Below are 27,052 nucleotides of genomic sequence, written 5' to 3' on the forward strand. Positions count from 1 at the left end.
ATAAAAAACAAACAAACAAAGGGAGAAGGGAGAGCACTTCCTCAGCTCAGAATGCCAGCGATAAATGCCGGAGGATGATAGAATGGGACAAAATCACCACTTGGCAACCATAGTAGTAATAATTGATTGAAGCAAGAATCATCAGTGGATGATAAAGTTAATGGATGAAAGTTTGATGAGAAACAAAATATTTGCCTAGTCTCGAAATGTATGCTCACAACACATGCATTTAATTATAAAGGGGAAAAACATTAACTTCACCGTGGGAAATACAGCGGAGATAATACCTTAACCAAATGCTCAAAATTAACATCACCAGTAATGGGACAAAGTGATCCTGTGTGTCACCTAATAGGACACATTGATAAAAACAGCATCCTTTCTGGGATATTCCAGCCAAAGATGCATGAACTGAATCTAAAATGAGAAAACATCAGATAAGCCCAAACCGAGGGATGTTCTACAAAATAACTGGCCTATCTATATGCTCCAAAAATGTCAAGGTCATGAAAGTCAAAGAAAGATGAGGATTGAAAGATAACAGAGACATGGTAACTAAATTGTAGCACATGATCTGGGTTGTTTCCTTTTGCTAAAAACGATGTTATTGGGACATCTGAAATTTCAATAAGTTTTAGACATTAATATAGTATCAGTGCTAACTTCCTGATTTTGAGGTCTGTATTGTGGTTATGTAGGAGAGTGCTTTTGTTTTGAGGAAATACTGAAGCGTTTGGAAGTAACAGGGTATCGTGTCTACAACTTACTTTGAAGTGGTTCATGGAAAAAACAGAGAGAAAGATAAAATAAGCCAACAGTCTTAAAAAAGGTAATTAGATTTGGTGAAGAAAAACAAAAGGGTAAATTATTTGTGTTTACCTGAGGACAGAAATTATAAACTGAGCTTGGATTTAAGGCTCTGAAGGGGAATGTGGTTTCTTTCTGCTGTTTTTATTATCAAGTTGCCTTTGGTGAACACATGCTCATGTCAAACTCACCGAAGTTTAGAAGATACAGTGAAAAACTCAGAGGTGGTTTTATTTATAAATATAATTTATAATTACTATAATATATTCATATAATATATAAATAGTAAATATAAATATAAAATAAAATATAAAAATAGAAGTAAATATAAATATGTCTATCTATAAATCTATCTAAATATTTCTCGAGCTGGGTTTCCGTGAGAAGAGTTATATTTGGAATCATCAGGTCTGCTGCTGTTTAATCTTGTCAGCAGCCAGAAGCTTATCCTTACCGGAAAGATGTGCAGCTGATTTTTCCACGTCTAAGTAATCATACCCTGTAGCAGGGGTCCCAACCCCTGGGCCGTGGCCTGTGAGGAACCGGGCCGCATGGCAGGTGGTGAGCGGTGGGCGAGCAAGTGAAGCTTCACCTGCCACTCCCCATCGCTCGCATTTCTGCCTGAATCATATCCTGCCCTCCACCTCCCACCCCCCTGTTAGTGGAAAAATTATCTTCCACGAAACCGGTCCCTGGTGCCAAAAAGGGGACCGCTGCGCTCTAGGATAGGAAAAAAACGTATTTTAGTATGAAGAGAGCCAGAGTAACAATAATAACTATTATTTACTGCTGTGAAATAGCCCTTATATATTTGTTCGGACTTCTACGGGTTACCCAAACCAGACTTAGAACCCACGAATTTGTTTCTGATATTATGTCAGGGTTTTCTCTTTCTGGGCCATGACTCTTAACATAAATATGATGCCTGAGTGGCTGAGGTCATGATGACTCACAGGCAAATGCAGCACTTTCCCCTTCGGCTACCACAAACCTATTTAAGTTTTAGATGTTCCTACTAGAGCTCTAAAGATGTCATTGTTCTTTACGGAAAGGATTATTCAACCCACTCCAGCAATGAGAAGTAGAGGGCCTCTAACAGCCTTTACAACAGAAATGTATAAAAGGAAAAAATAATGAAAATTATTCAATACTAGTGAGTTCTTTTCATGGGCAGGGCGGGGAACACACTGTAATGTCATCAGAGCACTGTCAGAAAGACCTGACAATTTCATTCAGAACCCTTGCAACCGGAAAGTCTCATAAGCAAACTGTAAGTAGAATATTTATTTCTGCTCTATATGTACTTAGAAAACTAAGCACGTATTTATGAGGTATTCAGCTTAGGAATTAAACAGAAGATACATTTAATGGATGCGATATGTCTTCACTGGCCTAATTATCATCATTTTGCATTTGATAAGGGTCATGTTTCGTGACTGCTGCGCTGAGTGCAAAACAAAATAAATCTGACAATAGTCTTGGCCTCCAGGAAACCCTAACCTGGAAGATCATCAGCTGTCACTTGGAAGGGTAGCTGTCAAAATTACAATAAAAAAAAAATCACATGGTCATGTTTTTTGCTAATTCAGAATTTCTTCTGGGATATTTCTCTTATTCCTAACACGTGGTTCAGATGGAACTGATACAGTTCTCTCTCACCCCAAACTCTGGAAGTGGAGACATGACCTCGGTCTGACTACTTAAGAGTATCCTGGCATTTTGGTCACAGTGATCAGTTCAGAGATGGGTATGTGACCTCATAAACCAATTGGAGCACTTCTGGGGACTTCCGTGGAAATTTCTGGTAAAGACATTCCCCTTCTGCTGGGATTACCAGCTATGAGACCATGCGGCACCTAGTGCTACCAGGGCCATCTCTGCCATCAGATGGAGAAAGATTGTAAGAATAAACCCATTTCATAAAAAGCATAACCAAGAGGAGAGAGTCTGTGTCCTGTGACACATGTTGAGCCTTTGGTTTGAGTTGTGCCTAAGGTCTGGGGACTTCTCGGTTATATGAGCCAATAAATCCCCTTTCGTAGTTTAAGTTAGTGTGAGCTGAATTTTTTGTCACTTCCAATAACTTTTCTTTTTCCATAGTAAATACAGAATCACATGAAATAACAGGTCCTCTCTTCAAAGGTATGGAGAGAAACTATTCTTTTAACTGTCAACTTAACCCAGCATTCCAAATATATCCTCTTTAGTCATAAATGCCATGCAACAAGGCTGTATCATGAGTCAGGATTAGGATTAGCATAGGCTCCTGTCCTAAGAAACCTACTATACAGGGTCCATGGTGAACTGGGGCAAAGAAAACCAGGAATACAGAGACTGGCAACTTGCTAAAGTATTAAAAAGATTTTGAACACATTTAAGGACTATTGGGTTAAACAAATTAAAGAGGTTTCTTTACTGGGACTTCTCAAAGCCAGATATTCACTAATTGTAATTTCATCTTTAAGCGTCTTCCAGGTTATACAGTATTTTCCAACAGTGTGAACATGGATTCCTTACTAAAAAGGGTTCTGAGAATATGCTTTCAGAAACATCTGACTATATGTATTTCTAAAAACATAGCTTGTTTGTCCTGATCATTCTGCTTGATCTCTCTACTCTCCTTAGCAGCTAACCATTTTCATGGTTTCAATGGAAACCTCCATGCTAAAGATCACTGCAACTCTCGCTAGCTTCAAGTTCTAGTTCAACAGTTAATTTCCAATTACTGACTGCACACTGTCAATGGAATATCTCACCACTACCTCAAACTCAGCATATTTAAGATGCCTTAACCCTATCTCCTCTCCACCTTTCCTGATTCCTTCAATGATCTGCCACTTTGCCAGACATCCACGCTAGAAACATGCAGAATGTCTGCCTCCCTGTCCCTATTCGGTCTTCCTCCATCGACTCACGCCTGGCCATTACCTCAGCCTCATGGTTGCCCTGCTTCACTCAGGGTCCTTTCCCAGACTGCACATCACTACCAAGTTCATCTCCCTAATGCATCCTTCACTACTCCACACACCTTCCCCATTCAATGACCTTCAGCTGCTCCCGGGCACAGGGAACCTAAAAACCTCACGGGGCCTTCACATGGCCTAGTTTCTCCTATTCTGGTGACCCCTTACTGCACTGTTCCCCCAAAGGCACTGTTTGCTTCAGTTAAGTTTGTCTTACACTATGCTACAGATACACTTAAGACAGACCGAGGGTGGCGGAGACGGTGAGCTTCCTTTCAACTGCTTTTAAAAATGTCCCGTGCAAGCAAAACTGTGCTGAAACGCAACCACACCCTGTCTTCTGAAATCCCCCAGCCCGTGTGTTACGGACCCAGCTTGTACTCCCACCTCTGCTCTGGTGTACACTCCCCTGTCTCCTTGGGATAGTCGGAGTTGAACCTGGATGTGCTCTCTGGCCTTTGCGCTCGCATCAAATTGGCGATGATGTTTGTTCACTGATCCTCTGGTATCTGTCCACGTCACTCCTGGATTTGCGGTGGTCCAAGTCTACGGCACAATTCCTCCTCTTACTAAGGCAACACATGGTGCTCCTTCGTGTCTATGCCTGTGGTTTTTTTTTTTTTTTTGATTGCCTGGAATGCCCTTCCCTCTCCTTTTCAACTATCCAAATACATGAATAGGATAAAAGTTCAACCAAAGTCCCGTCTCCTTTCCTTATGAATTTCATCTGCGTGGGTGCCTCTCCTCTGAACCACTACAGCACAGGGCTCAAATGCCACAATTTAACATTGAATGACACACGCTTTTCTACCTCTTGCTGCTGTTCCATGACTATCAGTCTCACCTCCCCAGTAATATGGTATAAACTTCCTGAGGGTAAAAATCATGCTTCATGTTTCAGTATTCCCTGACCCTCCACAGGGCCTATGGCGGTGGCTACAGGAACACTCTGGCTGGCCGACTGTCAAGTGACTCAAATATCTATTGCTGCTCCGTAACTTCCTTAATTCAATAGATGACAACCTGCCAGTGCCACAAAGAAACTCTCCAGCTTGGATCACCATCATCACTTTAGGAAATTATGGTTTGTTGACTTTCCTGAAGCAAATTCTAGAGTATAAACACTGTTGTTATGTGAGAATCAACTAGAAATATGGAGGCAGGAAGAAAGAGTTTTTAAGGAACTGAGATTCAACTAATAGAGCTATTAGATTGTAGAAGTAATGACATGATAAAGTGACATGACTTTCCCAATGAAAAAAGTATTTGTGATGAAAAATATGTAATTATATTTGGATCCAGAGGTATCAATTGCTGCTTGATATCTATAGATATCTATAGATGTCTATATCTATAGATATAGAACTTGGGAATGCTAGGAGGCTATTCATTAGTACAGATTGTGATTATACTAAAAAGTTTTCACTTTATTCACATGCAGACAATTACTGGTAAATCAATTCATTAAAAAATGTAGTGACAGTTATTTCGTGGGTATACAAACATGGCTGAAATAAGATTGATACTCGACAGGTTAAATAAAATCATGGGAACACAGCGGTTTGGAGAAGAAAAGCAACTTCTGAGTGAATGAAATGCCAGCTTTGTCTGGGACAGACCAGCTAATCCAGTTCCTCTTGCTTTTGTGTCCCAGCCAGGCTTCTCCTCTGCCCCGCAGCTTGCGGGCTTCACACTCCCACCCTAGAAACAAGGACACTCAGCTCTCTGGGATCCAAGGCTTTCCGCGGATTTTTAATGCAAGCAGAGAACACTGATGGTCCAGTTCTTAGGCAATCATGGAGGAAATACAAGCGCTGTGCTCTGCCTGGAAAGTGAGCAGTACTTATATAGGAGAAGGCCTGTTCTCACACTTCTGTCTTCCCACAGCATAGCCTACAGAGGTTCAAATGAAACTAGTTCCAGAAAATCATTTTAACCCGTCAGGCCTTGTGCTTTTTTAATGTGCTTAAACTTTTCAATGAGACAACACACTGAACCAATGCCCTGTCAGACCCTGTGCTTTTTAATATGCTTAAACTTTTCAATGAGACAACACATTGAACCAATGCAGTTCTAAAAGCTGACACGGTTAAGCAAAGTACTAGCAAGTGAAATGATCACAGATTTAACATAACCTGTCACAAAAGGAATGATGGAGTTTCTTTACTTTTCTCTGTGCCACCTGACCTCTACTTTTTTTTGATGTTCTTTTGCTCTATTACATACACTTTAAAATTTTATTAATTTTTAATTTTATATAATTTTTAAAGATTACTTTCCATTCATAGATATTACAAAATATTGGCTATATGCCGCATGTTATACAATACATCCTTGAGCTTATCTGAATACTCAGTCATTTGTGCCTCCCACTCCCTGTACTGACCCCTTCCCCACCGGTAACCACTGGTTTGTTCTCTATATCTTACCACACACACTTTTCTAAAATGATATTGAGATGGGTAAACATTTGGGAATCTTGCCTTCTCACAATCACAAGCACTACTGTTTTCGCTGGTGACTGGAACTGAGGATCACCCATCTTAAATCTGAGAGGCATCAGTTTTCCTCTGAACACGCCACAGTGGTTCAGCTACATCCTTGAGGATGAGCTGTATTTATCTGCGGGTCTTGTCTTTCAATGTCCCATTTTTAAAACAGAGATGAAAGATTCCCCAGAGTTAATCACTAGCGCTGGGAAAGGAAAGGTTGATGAGATCTTTGCTACACAACTGAAGGCTGTTTAGTGGTGATGACGGGTACCCAGTCGATCCACTCCTCTCTTCACTGAATCACACCCCCCATCCCCCCAACCCTGCACCTGTGCTTGTCATTACTTCTCTCCCGCCAGCAGGCTTCCTCTTCTAGAAACCAGGTTCAGATCCTGCCGCCTTGTTCACTTGAAGGACATGGAAATGTTGCAACGTTTTAAACTATTTTATTTATTTATGGAAAGAAACAGTGTCAGGGATTTAAGAAATGGTATAAGAATCACTGAGGGACTTCCTAGGTGGCACAGTGGTTAAGAATCCGCCTGCCAATGCAGGGGACACGGGTTCGACAGTTGCCCCGGGAAGATCCCACATGCCGCGGAGCAACTAAGCCCATGTGCCACAACTATTGTGCCTGCGCTCTAGAGCCCACGTGCCACAACTACTGAAGCCCACATACCTAGAGCCCGTGCTCCGCAACAAGAGAGGCCACCACAATGAGGAGTCCGCGCACCACAATGAAGAGTATCCCCCACTTGCCGCAACTAGAGAAAGCCCGTGTGCAACAACAAAGACCCAACACAGCCAATAAATAAATAAATAGATGAATAAATTTATCTTAAAAAAAAGTCACTGAGAATTCTGTTTTCTATCAGTAACATTTAAAGAACACCCGAAGAGATTTTTATTACTGCTTGCCACAGAGTTGTATAATATTCCTTGGCTTCTCAGAAATACTGACTTCCATGGGAACCAACATGATCTGATGGGGTTATAGAGAGACAAATGCCTAGTTCTAACTCCACCGGCATTTTCAGGTTTTGGCAGGGGGATGGCACCCTGGATACTTGACTAAATGGTGAAAGCTGATGAAGCTGCCAGGGCTATAGTGCTTGGTGGTTAAAGAACACACATTACAGAACCACTGACTCTGCCACTTACTGGCCGTGTGACCTTGGTCAACTTGCTTAATTTCTTTGGGCCCAAGTTTCTCCATCTGTGAATTACATCCCTGGAGCATTCTCTTACCCAAAATGTACCAAAGGTTGAGATTAAAAAAAAAACAACAACTCTCTACACAAATTAGCTTTCTTTCCCTTAGGAGTCTTTAAGATTTGGAATTAGTTTTACATTCTCCATTTAACGCAACAATGAAAGATGACCTGGCAGGTGCCTGGTAGTCAATTACTATTATTCCTGGTTGTGGCGGCCACTGAGTCATTTTATTTTTTTATTTTTATTTTTTAAATTAACAGGTTTTTTTTTTTCATGTTGCCTATGGATGTCCAATTGTTTGAGCACCATTTGTTGAAAAGGTTATCCTTTCATTAAACTGCTTTGGCACCTTTGTTGAAAATCAATTGGCCATCTGTCTTTGGGTCACTTTCGGAATACTCTAGTCCATTCCATTGATTTATGTGTTTGTCCTTTTGCTATCATCATACCATCCTGATTCTTGTAGTTTTATGGTAAATCTTAAAATTGTGTAGTATGATTCCTCTCCCTTTATTCTTCTTTTAAAAATTTGTTTTGATTATTTTTGTTTCATATACATTTTAGAATCAGCTTGTCTATAGCTATTAAAAAAAAAATCCTACTGGGATTTTGGCTGGAACTCTCTAAATCAATTTGACATCTTTATTATGTTGAGTCTTCCAATCCATGAACTCTCCTTTTGTTTAAATCTTTGATTTCTTTCACTAGTGTTTTGTAGTATTCAGCATACATATCCTATACATGTCTTATTAAATTTATACCTAAGTATTTCATTTTTAGGTGGAACTGTTTGTAAATGGTATATATATTTTAAATTTTTGGTTTTTAATTATTAATTGCTAGGATATAGAAATATGATTAATTTTTGACCTTGCTAAACTCACTCATTAGTTGAAAGACTTGGTTTATTTTGGGTGTTATTCTTTGGGTTTTTTGGTAGATTCTGTGGGATTTTCTAGGTAGGCAATTATGTTGTCTACAAATAGTAACAGTTTTATCTCTTCCTTTCCAATCTGTATACTTTTCCTTATTTTTCTTGTTGTTGCACTAGCTAGGACTTGCAGTTTGATGCTGAATAGGAGTGATGGGTGTATGGGTGTGGTTGTCCATGCCTTATTCCCAATCTTAGGGGGAAAGCACTCACTCTTTCACCATTAAATATGGTGCTAGCTGTAGGGCTTCTGCAGATGCCTTTTATCAGGCTAAGGAAGTTCTCCTCTATTTCTGGTTTGCTGAGAGTACCCACTTCCATTTTCGGATGGCCTTGAGTCAAGACCAGAAGATTCTGGAGGAAAAGGAGAAACACGTCCAGTTCAATGGTAGTTCAAATTCTGGTCTTCCTCAATCCATCGGCTATGACTTCTTTTTCAGAGATCTCAAATAGCTGCTCAATGTATCCTGTCCAGATTTTATTGCTGAATTCAGTGGGAAAGACAGGGTAAGTGCGTGCTTACTCCATCTTATTGAGAACTAGTACTCTTGATCCATTTCTAAATGAAACAAGGAAAATTAACCAGTTTATTCACTTCTATTAAAAAACATGTATTTTTAAAAGTGTCTAGGATCCAAAGATGAGTTAAGTGAAATCTTTGTTTCATGGCTACTGTTACTCCTCTTATTCACCTGGGGAATTCCCACTTGTTATTATTCTAAACCAGTTTTTAATTTTTATCAAAGTAAATAGTTGAATAAGCCAAAGAATACTATAGGATGTAGAACAGAAACAGCAACCTTGAGCTCCACCATCTTCACCCCCCCAATTCCCACTCCCCAAAGGTAGCCAGACACTTCAGCTCTGCCTACTCTGTCTCCTGCTACTTACCTTCATATTTCTAAATAATATTCTTACATTTTCTTTATTTTTCAGTTTCAGACATTATCTACTGACTTCCTACTACGAAAGGTAAGGATTATTTCACCTGTCTTACCTAGAACACACATTACTCATGTTCCCTCGCCTTATTCTCCTAAGAGAGTGTCATCATAAACTTTAGTTAAATCAATATTGTTTAGTTTATTATTACTATATATGGTAATATATTACTATATGCAATAATATGTTACTATATATTACTATATATTTCTAATTACATAATATGTATTACTATATAGTTATATATACTATTATATACTATTACCTACTATTATTGTATATAATTTTTCATTTTCCCCACTCAAATATACTCTTTACTAATTCTTAGTTTTACTTTATCTCTAATCATTCCCCATATTCTCCAGCAGACCTGTAAATTTCTCTCAGTGTAGTTATTCTATAACATTACCAGCTCCTTTTTTTCCCCTCAAGACATCTATTCCTCTGGAACCCTGTTTTCCCACTTTGCTTTGGAGCAGTTGTCTTCAGGTGCAGCTGTCATTCTAGAACATCCTTTCATGATCATGCTGGGAATTACCTTTGCCTTCTCCCTGGCTAAGAGCACTCTTTCCAACCTTTCTTCCTCTTTCTTGATTTATTCCCTCTTTTTGTAAAAAGAAGTTTTTTTGATTTGCATGTTTAATAATGTTTTCAGTCTACCCTCATATTTGGTTAATAGCTTGGCTGGGTGTAAAATTCTAGGCTGGAAATAATTTTCCCTTTAGCTTCCAACGCTGCTTTGGAGAAGCCTAATGCCATTAGGATTTACAGTACATTTTGTATAACCTGTTTTCCACTTCCCTCAACTTAGAAGTTTTCAGCTTTGTCTCTTTACCCACAGGGTTCTAAAGTTGCAAGTGAATATGCTTTGGGGTGTATGCGTGAGTGTGTGTGTGTGTTTTCCATTTCTTAAGTTGAATATCTGTCCCTTAGTTTCGTGAAAGTTTCTTACATTACTTTTTGGGTCATTTCCTGCCCTTTCATTTTTTTCTTTCTGGAATTCTTATTAGTCAGATAAAACGTATCTTCTCTCTTCTATTATCAATTTCTTTGTCTTTTGGGAGAGTTCTCTGATGTCCAATCCCTTTTATTGAATTTATTTCTGCTACTAGTTTTTAACTTCCAAGAGATCTTCCTTATTCTTTGAAGGTTACTATGTTAAAATAGCATAATGTTTCTGTTTTATAATATTTTCTCTTACCTTTCTAAGAATATAAATTGTCACTTTGTGAAATGTTTTTCTGCTTTCTGTATCATCTCTATTTCTCTGTTCATTTCTTTTGATTTCTTTTATATAGGAGGCTATCCATTAATGTTTAAGAATAAGGCATTAAAAAGCAGACTGGGGCTTCCTAGGTGGCGCAGTGGTTAAGAATCCGCCTGCCAATGCAGGGGACAAGGCTTCGAGCCCTGCCCCAGGAAGATCCCACATGCCACGGAGCAACTAAGCCCATGTGCCACAACTATTGAGCCCATGTGCTGCAACTACTGAAGCCCACGCACCTAGAGCCCGTGCTCCGCAACAAGAGAGGCTACCGCAATGAGAAGCCCGTGCACCACAACAAAGAGTAGCCCCCACTCGCCGCAACTAGAGAAAGCCCGTGGGCAGCAACGAAAACCCAACACAGTCAATAAATAAATTTATTAAAAAAAAAAAGTAGATTGAATTTTTTTTCCCCATAAAACCAGGGCTTGCCAACAAGTGGGTCTTCTCGTAAGGTTAGTAGGGAGAAATTTCCAAATGTCAGCATCACTAAGGCTTTTCTTTAGAGTCACAGATATAAAAAACAAACTTATGGTTACCAGGGGTAAGGCAGGGAGAGAGAAATTGGGAGATTGGGATTGACAAATACACACTACCATATATAACATAGATAACTAATAAGGACCTACTGTATAGCACAGGGAACTCTACTCAGTATTCTGTAATGGCCTATATGGGAAAAGAAACTAAAAAAGAGTGGATATTTTATAACTGATTTACTTTGCTGTATGCCTGAAAGGAACACATTGTAAATCAACTATACTCAGATAAAAATTAAAGCAAAGTCACTTGATGGGATACAAATAGCTTTCCTATGGATAAACAATGTACTAATTTTAATGTACTTTTGTATGTTAGTTCATTTTTACTTATCTCCTTATAAACAAAGTATCTCAAAAATGATTGTTTCATCCTATAGACTGTATTAGTTGTGTATATTGACTCAAACTGACAAAAAATAAAAATAAAAAATATTTTCCTTAAAAAAAAGGAGAGGAAAAAACAAAGGCTTTTCTCTTGGGCATCTGTTTCCAGAAAGGATTTTCTCAATCTCCTGCTTAAGCGGTATAAATATGGATGCCAGCTTCATGAGATCTAAATAAGGAAAACAGACTTTCACTTTATCTTCTTGTTGACTATATGGTTTCATTCCTGTCTTCAACTGTGCAAATCTCCACTGCAGCTCCTGCCTCTCGCAAGGGTAGAGGAGAGCTGGCTGCCCAGGTATATAAGATGGAGGAGAAAAATCTGTATTTCTAAATGGCCTCTATATGGGCTTTCAACTGATCTTCTAATTTTCGGTGCCACCCTGTACTCTGACCTTCTTCGGAACATGGTGTCTTCAAGTCCCTATGCTTTATGGGCTTCTACAGAGCACAGCTTGCATCTCCACCTCTGGAGGAATGGGTTTTAGTTCTCTTCAGTCACTAACTCAGTTACCACACACACATGTATTTTTTAATCCTCCAAAGTGTGATTGCATCTCCAATTCTTTTTGTCATTTATTGTTCTCTTACTGGGATTTTGACAAGAGGCAAAACTAAATCTGTATTCAATTTGTAAGGAGTCCCTTTCTCCTTCCTTAAAAACCAGATTCAGGTATTATCTTATCTTAGAACCCCTTCCAAGGATAAAGTTAAATATTCTTTGCTGTCCTCCAGTCCCTCAATCATGCTTCCATCACTTTCTTCACCACACTGCATCATAGCTTATTTGGTTATAGACCTATTTGACTGTAAGTTCCCCTCACTCTGTACCTGTCTCTTATTTATCTCTTTATCCTAGTGAGTCTAGGTGATTAACAAATGTTAATTAAATAAGTGAAAGAATGGGTGGAATTATTTAAAGGGAGAAGTTAGAGATGGCACTTGTGGCCTGACCTTGTAAGGAAATAGAAAATAAAAAGAGAGACATTTTTAGAATGTTATAAGGAGAGACAAAAGAACAGTGTATACAGAAAAACTAGGAAAGACAGCTCCAAATTTGGTGTGCTCTTTACTGTTCTTAGGACTCAGGCTAAAGATGATGTATATTTCACTGTGTGTTTTTTGGTCCTGCTCTAATTTGTCTTTTGAATAAGGCTAAACACTATAATCCTCTGCTGACAATTGTCCTACCATTGATTTCCTGCTTTTCTTCAAGCTGACAAGTTTAGGCTCAGACCATTTTTTCAATTCCTTTTTTGGCCCTGACAAAACTTTTCCTAAACAGGATTATAAACAAACCCCACTTTTAACACGAAGATAGATGCTGAATTATGTAACTCACTGGGTCATGATATAATATTAGGTATTTGGGTAACACCACTTCCTCTTAATTTGGCTTTGTTTCCATACAAGTGTTAAAGAATTCTGTAGCCCAATATTACCTAAATTCTAAGTTTCTAGTTTTTATTTGTTTGCTGAGTTCTTTCTGCCAAGTATGAATGCATTTCATTCTTACAACAACTCTGTAAGGTTACAACGGTATTGTCTTCATATTATAATTGGAAAGTGAAAATTAGAAAGAATGAGTAATTTGCCAAAGATCACGTAAAAAGTGGTATGTGGATTTGAACCTGGGTTTGACCACTTAAAATTTTATGTTCTTAAACAATAGGCTATACCACTTATAAATAAAATTACAATGTTCTCTATAAATATAACAGCAAGATTTTATTTCTACAGCCATTGCGATGTGTTGATTATACATAACATACATAATGAGCTTAGAACCACAGAAATTCTAGAGCCATTGATTGTTAACACATTCATAGCATCTGATAGCTCAATTTACAACTGACATATTACAGAGTTAATTCGTTTTCCTTATACTTTAAATAAATATTACTAAGATTACTTCTTTACTTGCTGATTATATTTTCAAGCAGTATGCACTGGGGATACAGTATCATAGAAAATAATGATCTTAAGGTCTGTCATGAGAGAAAGGAGTTGAAATACTTATGCTGATGATGATTTGAAAAGCAATTTCCTAAGTTTAGGCCTTTTCTAAAATGTAAAAGCAAAAATGATATTTCTATTTTTAATATTACTTTAAAACTCGAATACCCATGATTTTCACAATTTATAGGGTTATCTTTTTTGTTGGATAGGCACAAAAGTTTAATGGAAACTCACGGCCTCTCTAAATTCATAAACTTGTTGAAATGCTTGTCTTGGGAAGGTGTTGCTGATTTAACTTTAGTTACATTTAGCAATTACTGACAGATTTGTGATCCAATAGAAGCATTACTTCTGGAGGAATGTAAAAATTGACTGGCAATTTCTTTCTGAAAGAGTTTTTAAGAAAGGATGCTCTTGGGCTTCCTAGGTGGTGCAGTTGTTAAGAATCCGCCTGCCACTGCAGGGGACACAAGTTCGGTCCCTGCCCCAGGAAGATCCCACATGCCATGGAGCAACTAAACCTATGCACCACAACTCGTGAGCCTGTGCTCTAGAGCCCGTGAGCCACAACTATTGAGCCCATGTGCTGCAACTACTGAAGCCCACGTGCCTAGAGCCCACACTCCGCAACAAGAGAGGCCACCGCAATGACGAGCCCATGCACCACAACGAAGAGTAGCCCTCGTTCGCCACAACTAGAGGAAGCCCGTGTGCAGCAATGAAGACCCAACACAGCCAATAAAATAAATAAATAAATATACAAATAAATAAATTTATAAGAAAGGACGCTCTTATTTACGAACTCATGAGTTCATCCCATTAGAGCATAGACTTCTCTCCAATTCTTTGCTGAGACTGAACTCCTGGTTCAAGAAGAGCACTGCTAATCTGTAATTGGGAGAAATGGAGGTGTCAACATTTCCCAGAGATATCATGACACCATCTTATCTGTGTTCTCAGTACCTCTTTCCCTTTTCTTTTGCCTTTCACTCTTCTTTTCCACCTTTCCATTGTCTTATATCTGAAGGACCTTGCAGTCAGGTGACCGTCACAATTCTCCGCCTTGGGGAGTTCCTTAAAGGCTTAATCAAGCCAGGGGCACTTGCGAGACTTTGTGAGTATATTGCTGACCTTTGGTAGCTTTAAAGCAGCCATGCAGGGAGTAATTACATCTTGAAAATTGGCAAATATTATAAACCGTCCCCCCACCCCGACCCTCCCGGAGAGCTGTGCTATCAGCACACTGCTGGGTAGCACGCTCTCCAGGGGATCTTGCATTTTCCTCAGGTAAGCCCGAGAACTGACTCAAAGTCTAGATGAAAAATGAATTTCTATGGCTGGGATTTCTCTAACAGCGATAGACAAAGGAAAAATCTTTAGCAGCATTGCCCAAGTGTTACCAGGTAGGCAAATAGCTAGACCATCTTGATGAAAACCAGTCTACTGACACATCAGTAGGTGGTATGGTGGGAAATTACAAAACACTTTTTTTATGATGTGTTGCCTTTCTGGGCCAAGGAAGATTCCCAAAGACATACGTAAGTATAACAGTCCTATAAAATGTGTATAACTCTATAACAATGAGCCACTGAATCAGACTGTTAAGTGTTTTCAGAATTGCTGACCAAAGCCAAGAGTGAAGTACAAGAGTGGACTATGCTCCTTAAAAAGATTAAAGAATTGCAGACCTGCACAGAAGATCTGGAGATAATGTAGCCTGTAGAGTGAAAAACTAAATTTACTAAGAGAGTACCAATTAAATAATCCTGAGGTTTCCAAAACTGAAAAGTGGGCCTTCATATTCTTAAAAAATCATGTGTTGGATGTGTAGTTAAAGAAAAGGCCAGGCCTAGTTACCTAAGTACAGCAAAAGACATTTACTCATTTTCCTAGAATATCTTCTTTGAAAGATTAGAGGTGCTTAATATAAACTAGTTATCTTTTCTACCTATTTTTGTCTATGCCTCTCTCTATTTTCAAATATTTACTGTATCCACTGTGTACCAGGCACTATCTTAACTATAAGAATCAATAAGTTCCGGTCCCACACTGTTTCAAAGATTCTATCAATTTTTAAAGTATGTAGTTAAGGAAGTATTTTCAAAGGCCTCAAAGAGACTCTGCTAGTAATATATGAAGGATTTAGTTTCTGATTAGTTTATTGTAATTAGATAATATCATTTGAAATCTGTAATCTTTTAGCCTTTTTGCTCCCACAAGAATAGTCACCAGGAGGGACTTCCCTAGTGGTGCAGTGGTTAAGAATCTGCCTGCCAATACAGGGGACAACGGTTTGAGTCCTGGTCCGGGAAGATGCCACATGCTGCCGAGCAACTAAGTCCGTGTGTCACAACTACTGAGCCCATGTGCTGCAACTACTGAAGCCTGAGCGCCTAGAGCCTGTGCTCCACAACAAGAGAAGCCACTGCAATGAGAAGCCTGTGCATTGCAACTAAGAGGAGCCCCCACTCACTGCAACTAGAGGAAGACCGCGCACAGCAACGAAGACCCAACCAGCCAGTAAAAAAAAAAAACAAACAGAAAAAAGAATAGTCACCAGGACTTTTTTAGAGAAGATGATTTGATTTCTGGGGAAAACTGTGGTGTAGCTTTAACAGCCTTCTTGGGAGGAATCCAAATGCAACTAAATAAAGATATGAAAACACTGCTTTATAGAGAACACTATAAAACCTAGTCAGAAAAATTTTGCTTATAATTAAACTGTGCTTCTGAAAATATCGAGTCTAAAAGCAATTAATATGAATTCTTAATAATGGGCTCTTAGACTATAGCTTTAGTGATACTTTGAGTTAGCTGTTACAGTTTATTATAAGAAAAACACATGTTCCTATCAAAGCATGTAAAATTAATGAACACATTTTATATGCAGCTCAAAAAATACTCTCTTGCAGGCTGTATTCATTAAAGAAAACTATCAATGAATGTATTAAACAAAAGCAAAAATTCAAGGCAACAGTGGCTTCAAAGCTAATACCTCTAGAAGGCTGAAATGTAGTGAAGTCATAAAGGATAGTGATAAAGCATGTAACTGACAGTTTATCTAAAGATAAGCAGTTCTTTTGACACCAGGCAAAGAAATCAGGGAAATATAGGGGTCCATAAGTCGTGAATGGCATGGAAGGTTGTCTGCCTGGACTTCACTCTGTTGACCTAAAGGAGCATCTCATGACCAATAGGAACCGCCCCAAACAGGCGTGTATAAACTTCCCCTAACAGCAGGTCTGAGGCTGCCTCAAACTACTAGAGTGTAGACCAGGCCTTTTAATTTCTATGATGTAAAGTAAGTCTGTTCGGCCACTAGATGGAGATCAGGTTACTTCGCCTTTGACAGGGAAGCTGCTGGCAGTCAGCAAGCGGTAAGTATGGCACTGAGAATCTACTCTCTTTTTTCAATACTTCTATGGAAGGTATTTACCAAGCGCCCAAATCAGGAGTAGACCTATGTCGAATAAAGGGTCCATAAATGAGGGTTAGGTTGAGGGATCGCTTAGGAAGATAGCTGTAAAAGACACATTTTTCTTGCTATTACCATTGCCCCTGGAATGATTCATGTTTAGATTTGGTTGTGCAAACTACTTGGAAATAATAACATACGCTGGTCTAAATAAAAGCGATTAAGTATGCATCTCATTATTTACCAAGCAGTGAGAAGGAACGGGAGAGATGTGACCAAAAATTACAACAATGGCAGATTACTTGGACAATGAATGCCATCTGTTTAGACGTAAAGATATATGCTCATATTTTGTTTCTCAGTGTGAGTATGTAAATAAGCATATATTTTCAATATCAACAAAATGGATCAAGGAACATCAAAGATGGAAGGAGAACATTAGATAACATCTAATTTTCCAAATGCAACTATCATTCAACTCTGAATTATATAACTTTATTACTGAATAAGTCTTGTTTCTATTATAGCTGAACTTTGAACTGGAGACAGAAAACTATACATTTCCTAGAAAATGTTTGGTTTGTAGAAGGATCGGATGTTGCCCTGCATAATATAGTGTTTTGATTATTTTTGAGATGTTAGATGCTATATTTCTGTTCATTTCTAACTTAGTAACTATATATATTCATTCAATAAATACTTAGTTACATAAAAACAAATGAAAAACTGAGACAGTTAAAAGAGTTCCATTTGTTGTCAAAAAGCTTCAATTTCGTATATATAAGTATAAACAAGCATATCTGTCTACTGTATGCTGATCATCATGCTAAGAGCTAGGGTTACAAGGATGCACAACAGAGGCAGGAAAGTCACTGGGAAGAGAAGAGCTACACGGTTAAAACACAAATAGGGGCTAATTTTTGTAGTGTGAAGACCAGTTATCAAAATCATGAGTGACATTCCTTTTAAAAGTTTTGTTGTGAAAGGTAAACTTAATTGTTATAACCTTGTTATAACACATGAGAAATTGAAATAAAATATAAGAAATTCAAACACAATAGTATTTACTATGAGGCACCAATTACTGTAATGAAAAGAGGAGCTTAATTCAAGGGGAGAAGAAACTAATCTCCAGAATAATAAAAGAAGCAGAACCACAGTTAATTACTTTTCTAATTACTGTTATGCATAGCAACCAATATTCAGTCTGTTACTGTGCTAGATCCATTGCACTTAATGACATGTTTATTTTAGAGTAATATGTTTGTTTTAGCTTAATAAAATTAATATATTTATACTCTTTCAAAAGGATTTGGGGCTGCTGGCATATATTGATTTGCGATTTTCAAAATGTTCCTATAAGCTGGAAATATGTATTACTCATTCACAAATATATATATTTCTCCTCTAAGGAAAATCACAAAAATAACCACAGAAAATAGTAATTATTAATCACATATCAATGGAGTAGTTTGTAGAAATTTCTTATCTTGTTAACTGGTTCTTAACAGAGCAACACAATTGGCAGGAATCCACCTTACTTTTTGCTGGAACAAATGAAATGTCAACAAAGAAGTTTTCCTCTGAAGGTTAAGATCAATAAATTACAAATAAAAAATAAATCCTTTTATAATACAATTTAGTATTTATGGGTACACAGCCTTCCTCACTGTTCACATTAGTTCCAGACAGCAACTAAATTAGGTGGTGACTGAGTCATTTCTGGAGCTGGAGTTTCCTCTCACTTTGGTGATCTGTTCCCATATTTTTTTCTAGTGCAGGGTTGGGTCTACTAATTATGACAGCTAAACTTCCATTCCCTGGAAATAAGGAAGTTGGTAAAAACACATCACTAGTGGATGCATAATTCTACTTATCTTCTCTAGTCTGAAGTGTTTGGCTTTACAACAATGTGCTGCGTTTTCGATGCTCAGTGTTTCTGTTTCCTTGGTAGCATGGGGCAATGCTGACAACAGTGGCAGGAGTGAGAACAGATGCGAAGGTGCTGCTGGAAACTGATTAATGCTCAAGGTTAGAAAATAAAAGTTGGTGACTATATTTGCATGTTGTGAGGTGAGGAACCTATACATTTAAGCACTGATAGAAAAAAAGGTACACTTTTACTTTTTCACTGTCTAGAAGGATAGATCTGTCTTTTTCTATTATGAGTCCAAAAATTATTTTAGCTCTTTAAGCAAACTGCATTTGAGTCACTGGGCCAGAGGTTTCCATGACTCTGGCATTTGCAACTAAATTTATAACTGAATGTGCACCCTTAAGAGGGAAGGTCAGTTCAAGTGGTACCTGCATATGTCTGTCACCTTCTTGTCCAATCATGTTTCTCCATTCCATGAGTGACCGCTGCAGATGCTCAAGTCCAGTTTCCCAAAGCCGGATGCGACCTCCCATATCAACAGTGACAACGCCACCTTTGCCCCACTCGGCTAGCAGTGCATCTGTGTCCGAAATAGTAGATAGCCACGTGGTATATGGTGAGAGAGAGTCTGATCTGAAAAAAGAAATCACAGTGTTCAACCAATTGGAAGTCCAAGTAATGATGCGAGTTTAACTTGATTTAGGTTCATTTAAACTTCCTATGAAGAATTCTCATAGTTAAACAACAAGGGCCTACTGTATAGCACAGGGAACTATACCCAATGTCTTATAACAACCTATAATGGAAAAGAATCTGAAAAAGAATATATATATGTATAACTGAATCACTTTACTGTACACTTGAAACTAACACAAGATTGTAAATTAACTATACTTCTATAAGAAAAATAATGCTTTAAAAACAGAATTCTGGCAGTAAGCACATTAAAAGATGAGATACCAACAGGAATATGTAAATATACAGTTATCACACAGTTATCTACTGTTTATTTACATATTCCTGTATTTGTGGACCCCAGATGATATCTACATTCAATGCCAGGAAGAAAGAAACTCTAAATCAACACATACCTCTCACACCTGCAGTGCTGGACTCACTCCTTAGGAGTCTAAGGTCAGTGCTGAAACTGATGTCTAGTTTATGTATTTTAAACTGCATTTATATTTGATATTTTGCCTTTTCTAACTTAGAAAGTTATATAGATTTATAATAAAGAATTTATATATTTATTTTATTATATATTTCATACATATACATATTTCTGATATATACAGCCATTTCTAGGAATGCAACTTTTGCCTGTAAGAGTTAACTGCACACTTCCTTTATCTAAGTATAGCTCTCACTATACAAAAGAAACAGATTACAAATTCTAATTACCAGGGTTGGCTCTCTAAATACATCTGATATTTTCTGTATGAAATAAATAGTCTAAAGGGATGGTCTGAGCAGATAATAAAAACATAATAAACTACAAATGTAGATCTCAGAAGACCACAAAACTACCACGTATTAGGACAATTCTTAAGCATAAATGAAGACTACTTTAACCTTTTTATCAGTCTGCCTTAGTAGATACTAAACACAGAGTGACAAAACCAGCTACTCTGGGACATGGAAGTCTTAGAAAATGTTTATATAAAGAGAACAATAACAGTAGGATGGAAGCAAGTATTTCAGAACTACTTTATAGTACTAGAAGGACTCAAAGCAGGTAACATTTGATATAGTACAGAATTTATCTCGTGCCCTCTCAAAAAATATTTGCCTTAGGAAAAGAATTAGTAGGTACAGATAGCGAAGTAAAAGGCTACTCAAGAATAATGAAATTTATCCATCCATGATGTTTGAAATTCTGCCACAAGTGCTCAAGATGTATGATTCTACTGAGCACAGTACCTACTGGTTGCATATTTAACTCTCTACCATGAAACTTTAAATTTACAAAGGCAATTTCTTCAATATGCCAAAAAAAAAATGCTGAAGAAATCACATACTTACTACAACTTGCACACCAGGTCTAGAATCTCTTCTTCACCTTTTTAAAAAAATGCACATTCCTCTTATATATAACAACAAAGTCTTTAAGGAAAACACAGAATTAAAGTGAAGCCCAGATTTATATACTCCCATATATCAGATCTAAGCAGTATCATTTTACAGATGCAAATAACACACAAATTTGAGGAAAAATACTCAAATTTTACTCAGAGTGAAAGTGATCTATTCATTTTGGCCCTGCAGTTACCTATAGCTTTACCGTGTGTTCTATTATTTGAAGTTAGCCGTCAAATGGAAAATTCCTGCTATCTAGCAGAATACAAAATTTAAGCAACTAGCAACAAAACTGAAATCCAGATGGGCTGTTCCCTTGCATTACATATATGCCCAAAAAAGCAATAGTTAATCTCTAGAGAAACTCAGGATATACTGACAAAGAACAGGCTCTAAACCACGTGGCACTTGAAATATGTCACGTCCAAATCGAGATGTTCTATAAATGTAAAATACATACTGGGTTTCAGACTCAGAAGAAAAAAGGAATGCAAAATATTATTAAAATTTTTATATCGTATACATGTCAAAATAGTAATACTTTAAATATGATGGGTTAAATAGAATACTATGAAAGGTAATTTCACCTGAGTTTTTTTGTTTTTGTTTTTGTTTCACTTTTTTAATGTGGCTACTAGGAACATAAAATTACATATATGGCTGACATTCTATTTCTGTTGGACAGCGCAGCACTAAATGAATGAAGTATGGTGACCAGCTGGCACTGGCTGTATATATATATATAGCTGCCCTTCCAGATGTTACTTCTATGGCAAGTATAACATATGGTTCATACAGAAAGTTAACCAAGAAAAACAGCGAAATAAAAAGCTAGGGCCGATGAGGGAGAAACTAAGAGAAATATTGCAAAAAATTATTATGCTTTAGAAATGTAAAAAAAAAAAAAGTTTTTCTTTACTTTTGTTACTTGAATTAATAGTATGCTTTAATGAACATACAATGGAATAAGAAATTTCCCCAAATGACTAAAAGCCATTTTTCATTAAACTGACACATTAAGATGTTCCAAGAAGGTGTTCTTGTGTATGTTGGAACAAGTAAATCTATTTCTTTTAATAATACTTTCATTATTCATATTTCTCAAACCTGACGAAAAGGTCCTAAGAAACGAAACTGCATCTCTGAGTTATTTTGTACCGTCACGCTGAGCAATTTTCTTCCAGAAGCATGGGCCAACAGGAGGTCTGGTGATGTCTGGGTGACTGACAAGTGTTCCTGGCCTTCCTCTCACACTGGAATGCTCTCCAGGCTCCTCTGCCCAGGATTTTGGGTGAGGCTTTAACCACTGTGTTGTGAGGCCTCAGTTGCCTGAGAGGCAGTATATGTTAAGAGGGGCTGCGACATCAATCTATACAGAGGCAGGCGCACACTTAGGTTGAGAAAGGGAGATCAGGCATGGATGCATCCAGAAAGGGATGGGCTACCGGTGAGGAATTGCGTTTCTCAAGGAAGAGATGGAGCATCGTCTCTCTTTTTATACCCTTAGTCCAGCTAGTTTGAATGCTTTGCTTCCACTGCTGCACAGGAATAAAAGCAGTCAGTGGTGAAGAGTTCCATTCCAAATCTCTGGAATCCTTTGGTTATCATTAGGACAGATCAAGAGAAATGAAGGCTTGAAAGCTGTTAGACTTACACCCAGGTAACATTTGAACATTTTTCCAAAATGAAAATAAAAATGGCAGTAAATAATGCAGAACAAGGACTTCCCTGGCGGTCCAGTGGTTAAGACACCAGGCTTCCACTGCAGGGGGCATGGGTTTGATCCCTGGTTGGGGAACTAAGATCCCACATGCTGCACAGCACGGCCAAAAAAAAAAAAAAAGATTGCTATTTAAGGAAGCAAAAAGCACACAATTTTATTCAGAGTACTTGGAGAGAGAGAATTCACTCTTTTTTTTATTTTATTTTTTTATCTGACACATAAGCTAAGAAAAAAGGTGAAAATAGATTACCTGGGAATAGGGATGTATCGGAGTCTCTTTGATTGCAGATCAGTGACTTCTATATAACCAGCTGTTGGTGGAGGGGTAACACCTGCAAACAAGTCAAGACACGAACCAAATGTTAAATTACTGCATGATACAAAAATTAAGCACAGATGCTGCTAAAAGTGGAATGAAGTTATCACTAGCCCAGAGCAGAACTCTGGGACCCACTTGACAAAGTCCTGGGCCACCCAATTCCAGGCTTGAGGTTAGACTCTCAGAATTATGTTTTTGTCAGGGAAATACAGAGATTGTCAAATAGCTGCATGTTAGTGATTCTTTACTGTCAGAGAATTACCTAAATTCCTTTAATTTCCTTTGATAGCTTCCCCAGATGGGTCAATGTTTTAGCACTTACAGTTTATCTGAAAATATTTCATCATTTCATCATCGGAATTCTCTTTTTCCTTCTTAGGAAATCACAACAATGACTGTGTAACAAAGTGGAATCAGCATCTACTTTGAAGTCGGACGGGCCTGGTAGAAAATCCTGGCTCTGACATTTCCTATGTTTCACGCTGGCCAAGTTATTAGTTCTCTATCTGAGACCTGCCTTCATCCTTTGTAAAATGGGGATAATGACAGCATCTGAGCGTCATAAACATTATTTGCACCCAGTGAGTCGTTGCTCCACCCACAGTGTCTGTTATTATTAGGGCCCTGAAAGACAGGAAGAGGTGAGATGAGGATCGGGCAGTGCAGTGAGGACTCTGGGTCATGAAGAGTATGAAAAGGCGGGAAAGTACAAGGTAATGAGATATGGGGGCCAGAGTCCACAACTCCAATTCTAGAGTTGCTGCCCAGCAAATTCCAGGGGTTTACTGACTTTTCTCCCAAAGCCCCGAGTACCACCACCACGCTCATCAGCACCAGCTGCCACCACTGAGTAAGGAACCCCACTTAATCTTTATAGACAGTGTTCTCAATACGACAACGACAAAGACCTTGGGTTCTTGTTTGAGAAATGAGGAAGTGGAGACTCACAGAGGTGATATAGTACGGGACTTGCCTGGAGAGAGATAGAGAAGGCTTTCAAAACCAGGCCTTCCTTCTGGCTTTAAAATCTCTGCTCTGCCCACCACTCCACGCAGCTCCTACCTGAGCTTAATGTAGGGCAACCATTTAAAAATAGCCTTATTTTACAAAATCTTAGCCACCAGTGTCTCTTTAAAAAAATCGCCCCCTACACTCATACTCTTAAAGATTTTTGTCTGTTGTCTGTCTCTTATTACAATTTCTGATTAGAATGAGATATCCAGAATGTCCACATTGAATTTATCCAATAAAAAAGAAACTTGACATTTTAATTTCATGTTTGCTGCAGAAGGTTTTTGAGTAGGTCATCTAAAGACCTCAATATATTTATTTATTCAACAAACCTGGTTGAGCTTACTTTGCACCAGACATTATATGAAGCATTTGGGATAGAGAGGAAAGAGATGTGTGTGGTTCCTGCCTCGTCTAAGGAGCCCACAGCCATAAAGAGGAAAGCTCCTTTTTTTTTTTTTTAAATCACTGTGAGCCTTTAGGGGCTTGGAAAGGATTCCAGGGTGGGAATCACAGCCCTGGGACCAGGTACAAGCCACAGAGCTAGGCAAGGAGTGGTCCCAGGGGGCAAAGGGGGCCAAGAGGAAGGGAAGGTCCAGGGATAGCAGGGGGCAAGAAAAGAGAGTTACGATGGTAACCGACCACCCAGCTGAATTGGCCATCCCCACATAGCCATCTGTATAAAGCCGACATGCTTATCATAAGTCACACACCGCCTGCACTGGAAACGCTGCCTCAGATACAAGGTCAGTCTTGGACAAAGTTTTGCACCGTATATCATTTTTGACAGCTCCTGCTGTTAGGACCTAACTGAAGTGGGTTGAATTATTTATAGACCCAGGTTCTTTGCCAAAAATGACCAGTTATTGAAGCGGATGGGATGACTAGCATTGCCTTGCTAACCAGTTACATTTGGTCTGCCACTTATACGCACTCTCTTTTTCATAAGTAGTAGTATTAAGCTGAGCTACTGCCACCAGTACTTTTAGATTGCCCGTGAAAGCAAAATAAGTCAATTTATTTTAAGTATCTTTTTTCCTGCAGCTTTCTTTTTTTTTTTCAATGTGCAAGTTAATTCCATGGCATAAAGTGGATGACAAAATGCAATAATGGCTGTATCTATTTCAGGAAGGAGAAAGCAAGAATTTTATTCCTTACCCTAAAAAAATATTTTCACGTATCAGAAAAGGCAGTTTGTGGCTATAAAGCACTTTAATGGTGGTGGTAGTGATGGTGGTAATGGTAAGGCTTGAAAAATAATCAGCACTGATATTTACAGATTTGAAAATAAATCAGCTCACAATACACGATTGAATTAAGGAAGTGAAAACTGTGGCCAGATTTCCCTCTAAACTTAGCCAAATCCTTTTCTATCCATTTTAAATGGTTCAAACTGTAGAGGGGACGGAGGTTCAGTAAATTTCCATTACATTTGTAATCCAGGTGGATTTCGAAGAAAGGTATAAATTACATTTAGGGATTAGTTCACTAACGATTAAAGGGAAGTCACTGCCACAGGATTTAGTGTGCAGTTCCCGTTAAAGAGCGTGGACAGCTTAGACTCACAGTGCCAAGGTTAGGAGGGGTATAAAAACTGTCAGGCAAAATAAGCAAGAGCATTATCAGAGGGAAGATGAAATTATATAAAAAATTCACTCCTTCAAGCAATGTAATTAGGTGTACATCTGTTAACTACTAGGTTTAATGCACTTCTGTGTTCACGGATTAAAAGAGTGATGTGTGCCCTGCAATCATGCTGATACCAGATCTTTGAATTTACTCAAAGTTCAAAAAACAGTGTGCTGCTTTCAATCAAGAGTTATTATTTTGTGTTTAAAGAGTTGAGGCCTGTGATTTAAAGGAAAGACAAAAAAAAAAAAGCTAACATGGAACTAGAAGAAAAATGATTGGAAGAGAGAAGTAAATCTCTCCCCATCTGCATTAACCACAAGTTATAGCATCTTTGTAAAAGCCACCAGGAGAGTAGCCTTAACAGTTGCTACTGATTTCTTTAATAAAAGGCTGATGTGCATAAGTTCCTGACTAATCAGGTGGCGGGATTCTATTTGCTTTTAAAAATTAATTGAGTTTGAATTATCATCAGAAATCGACAGGCACACAGATGAAAGAGTCAAACAGGCTGAAAGAAATAATCATCGGCTCCGACTTTACTCCTCAAATGCCTCATTTTCTGAGCCCAGAGATACTTTCAACTTTTTAAAATTGTTTCTTTGATATTCGCCTTTATCTTTATGCTGCTGTCTTGATGTTTTAGTTTTAGGCATTATTTATTGACTTCTTACCATGTGAGATGAGAGTTCAACTCTTTTTCACACACCTTTCCCCCTGCCTACCACCTCATTTTCCCATTCTCCCAGTACATTTATATGATAGTTTTTGGTTAAAAACTTCTTCCTATGTGTCAGATACTAACCTAAGCCCTTTATGTACATTTGGAATATTTAAGGAGCATTATCTAAAAAATGAAGGGAAATAAAACTAGTAAACAAGAAAAATGGAACATACGTCAATTTACTCTTCTGTTCTCTACTGATACACGTTTACGTTCTTTCCAATTTTTTAAATTAATTAATTAATTAATTAATTAATTTATTTTATTGGCTGTGTTGGGTCTTCGTTGCTGCACACGGGCTTTCTCTATTTGCGGCGAGCAGGGGCTACTCTTCATTGTGGTGCACGGGCTTCCCATTGTGGTGGCCTCTCTTGCTGCAGAGCACAGGCTCTAGGCGTGTGGGCTTCAGTAGTTGCAGCACTTGGGCTCAATAGTTGTGGCTCATGGGCTCTAGAGCACAGGCTCAGTAGCTGTGGTGCATGGGGTTAGTTGCTCCATGGAATGTGGGATCTTCCCGGACCAGGGCTTGAACCCGTGTCCCCTGCATTGGCAGGCAGATTCTTACCCACTGCGCCACCTAGGAAGTCCCTCCAATTTTTTGCTATTACAAGTATTCTTGTACCTGTCTCCTTGTGTATATGTGGGGAGTCTGTAGCGTATATATTTAAGAGTGAAATTACCAGATTGTTTTCCAAAGTTATTATTCCAGCAGCATAAAAGATGAGGCTCCTCTCCATCTTCATCTTCTCTTGTAAAGGTCAGACCTTTTATTGTACATTT

The 27,052-nt window shown here is 38.3% G+C and overlaps 1 protein-coding gene across 1 annotated transcript in view; it reads right to left on the bottom strand.

The window, feature by feature from the left end:
* Positions 1-27,052, bottom strand: part of VWA8 (von Willebrand factor A domain containing 8) — a 340,198-nt gene that overhangs the window by 83,008 nt on the left and 230,138 nt on the right. The window contains exons 36-37 of the mRNA XM_057707109.1: positions 22,840-22,921; positions 19,219-19,423 (exon numbers count right to left, since the gene is read on the bottom strand). Coding sequence (XP_057563092.1) covers positions 19,219-19,423; positions 22,840-22,921 — 287 coding nt within the window. The remainder of the gene's footprint in view (positions 1-19,218; positions 19,424-22,839; positions 22,922-27,052) is intronic.

This window comes from Hippopotamus amphibius, chromosome 14 (genome assembly GCF_030028045.1).
Source record: "Hippopotamus amphibius kiboko isolate mHipAmp2 chromosome 14, mHipAmp2.hap2, whole genome shotgun sequence".
NCBI lineage: Eukaryota > Metazoa > Chordata > Mammalia > Artiodactyla > Hippopotamidae > Hippopotamus > Hippopotamus amphibius.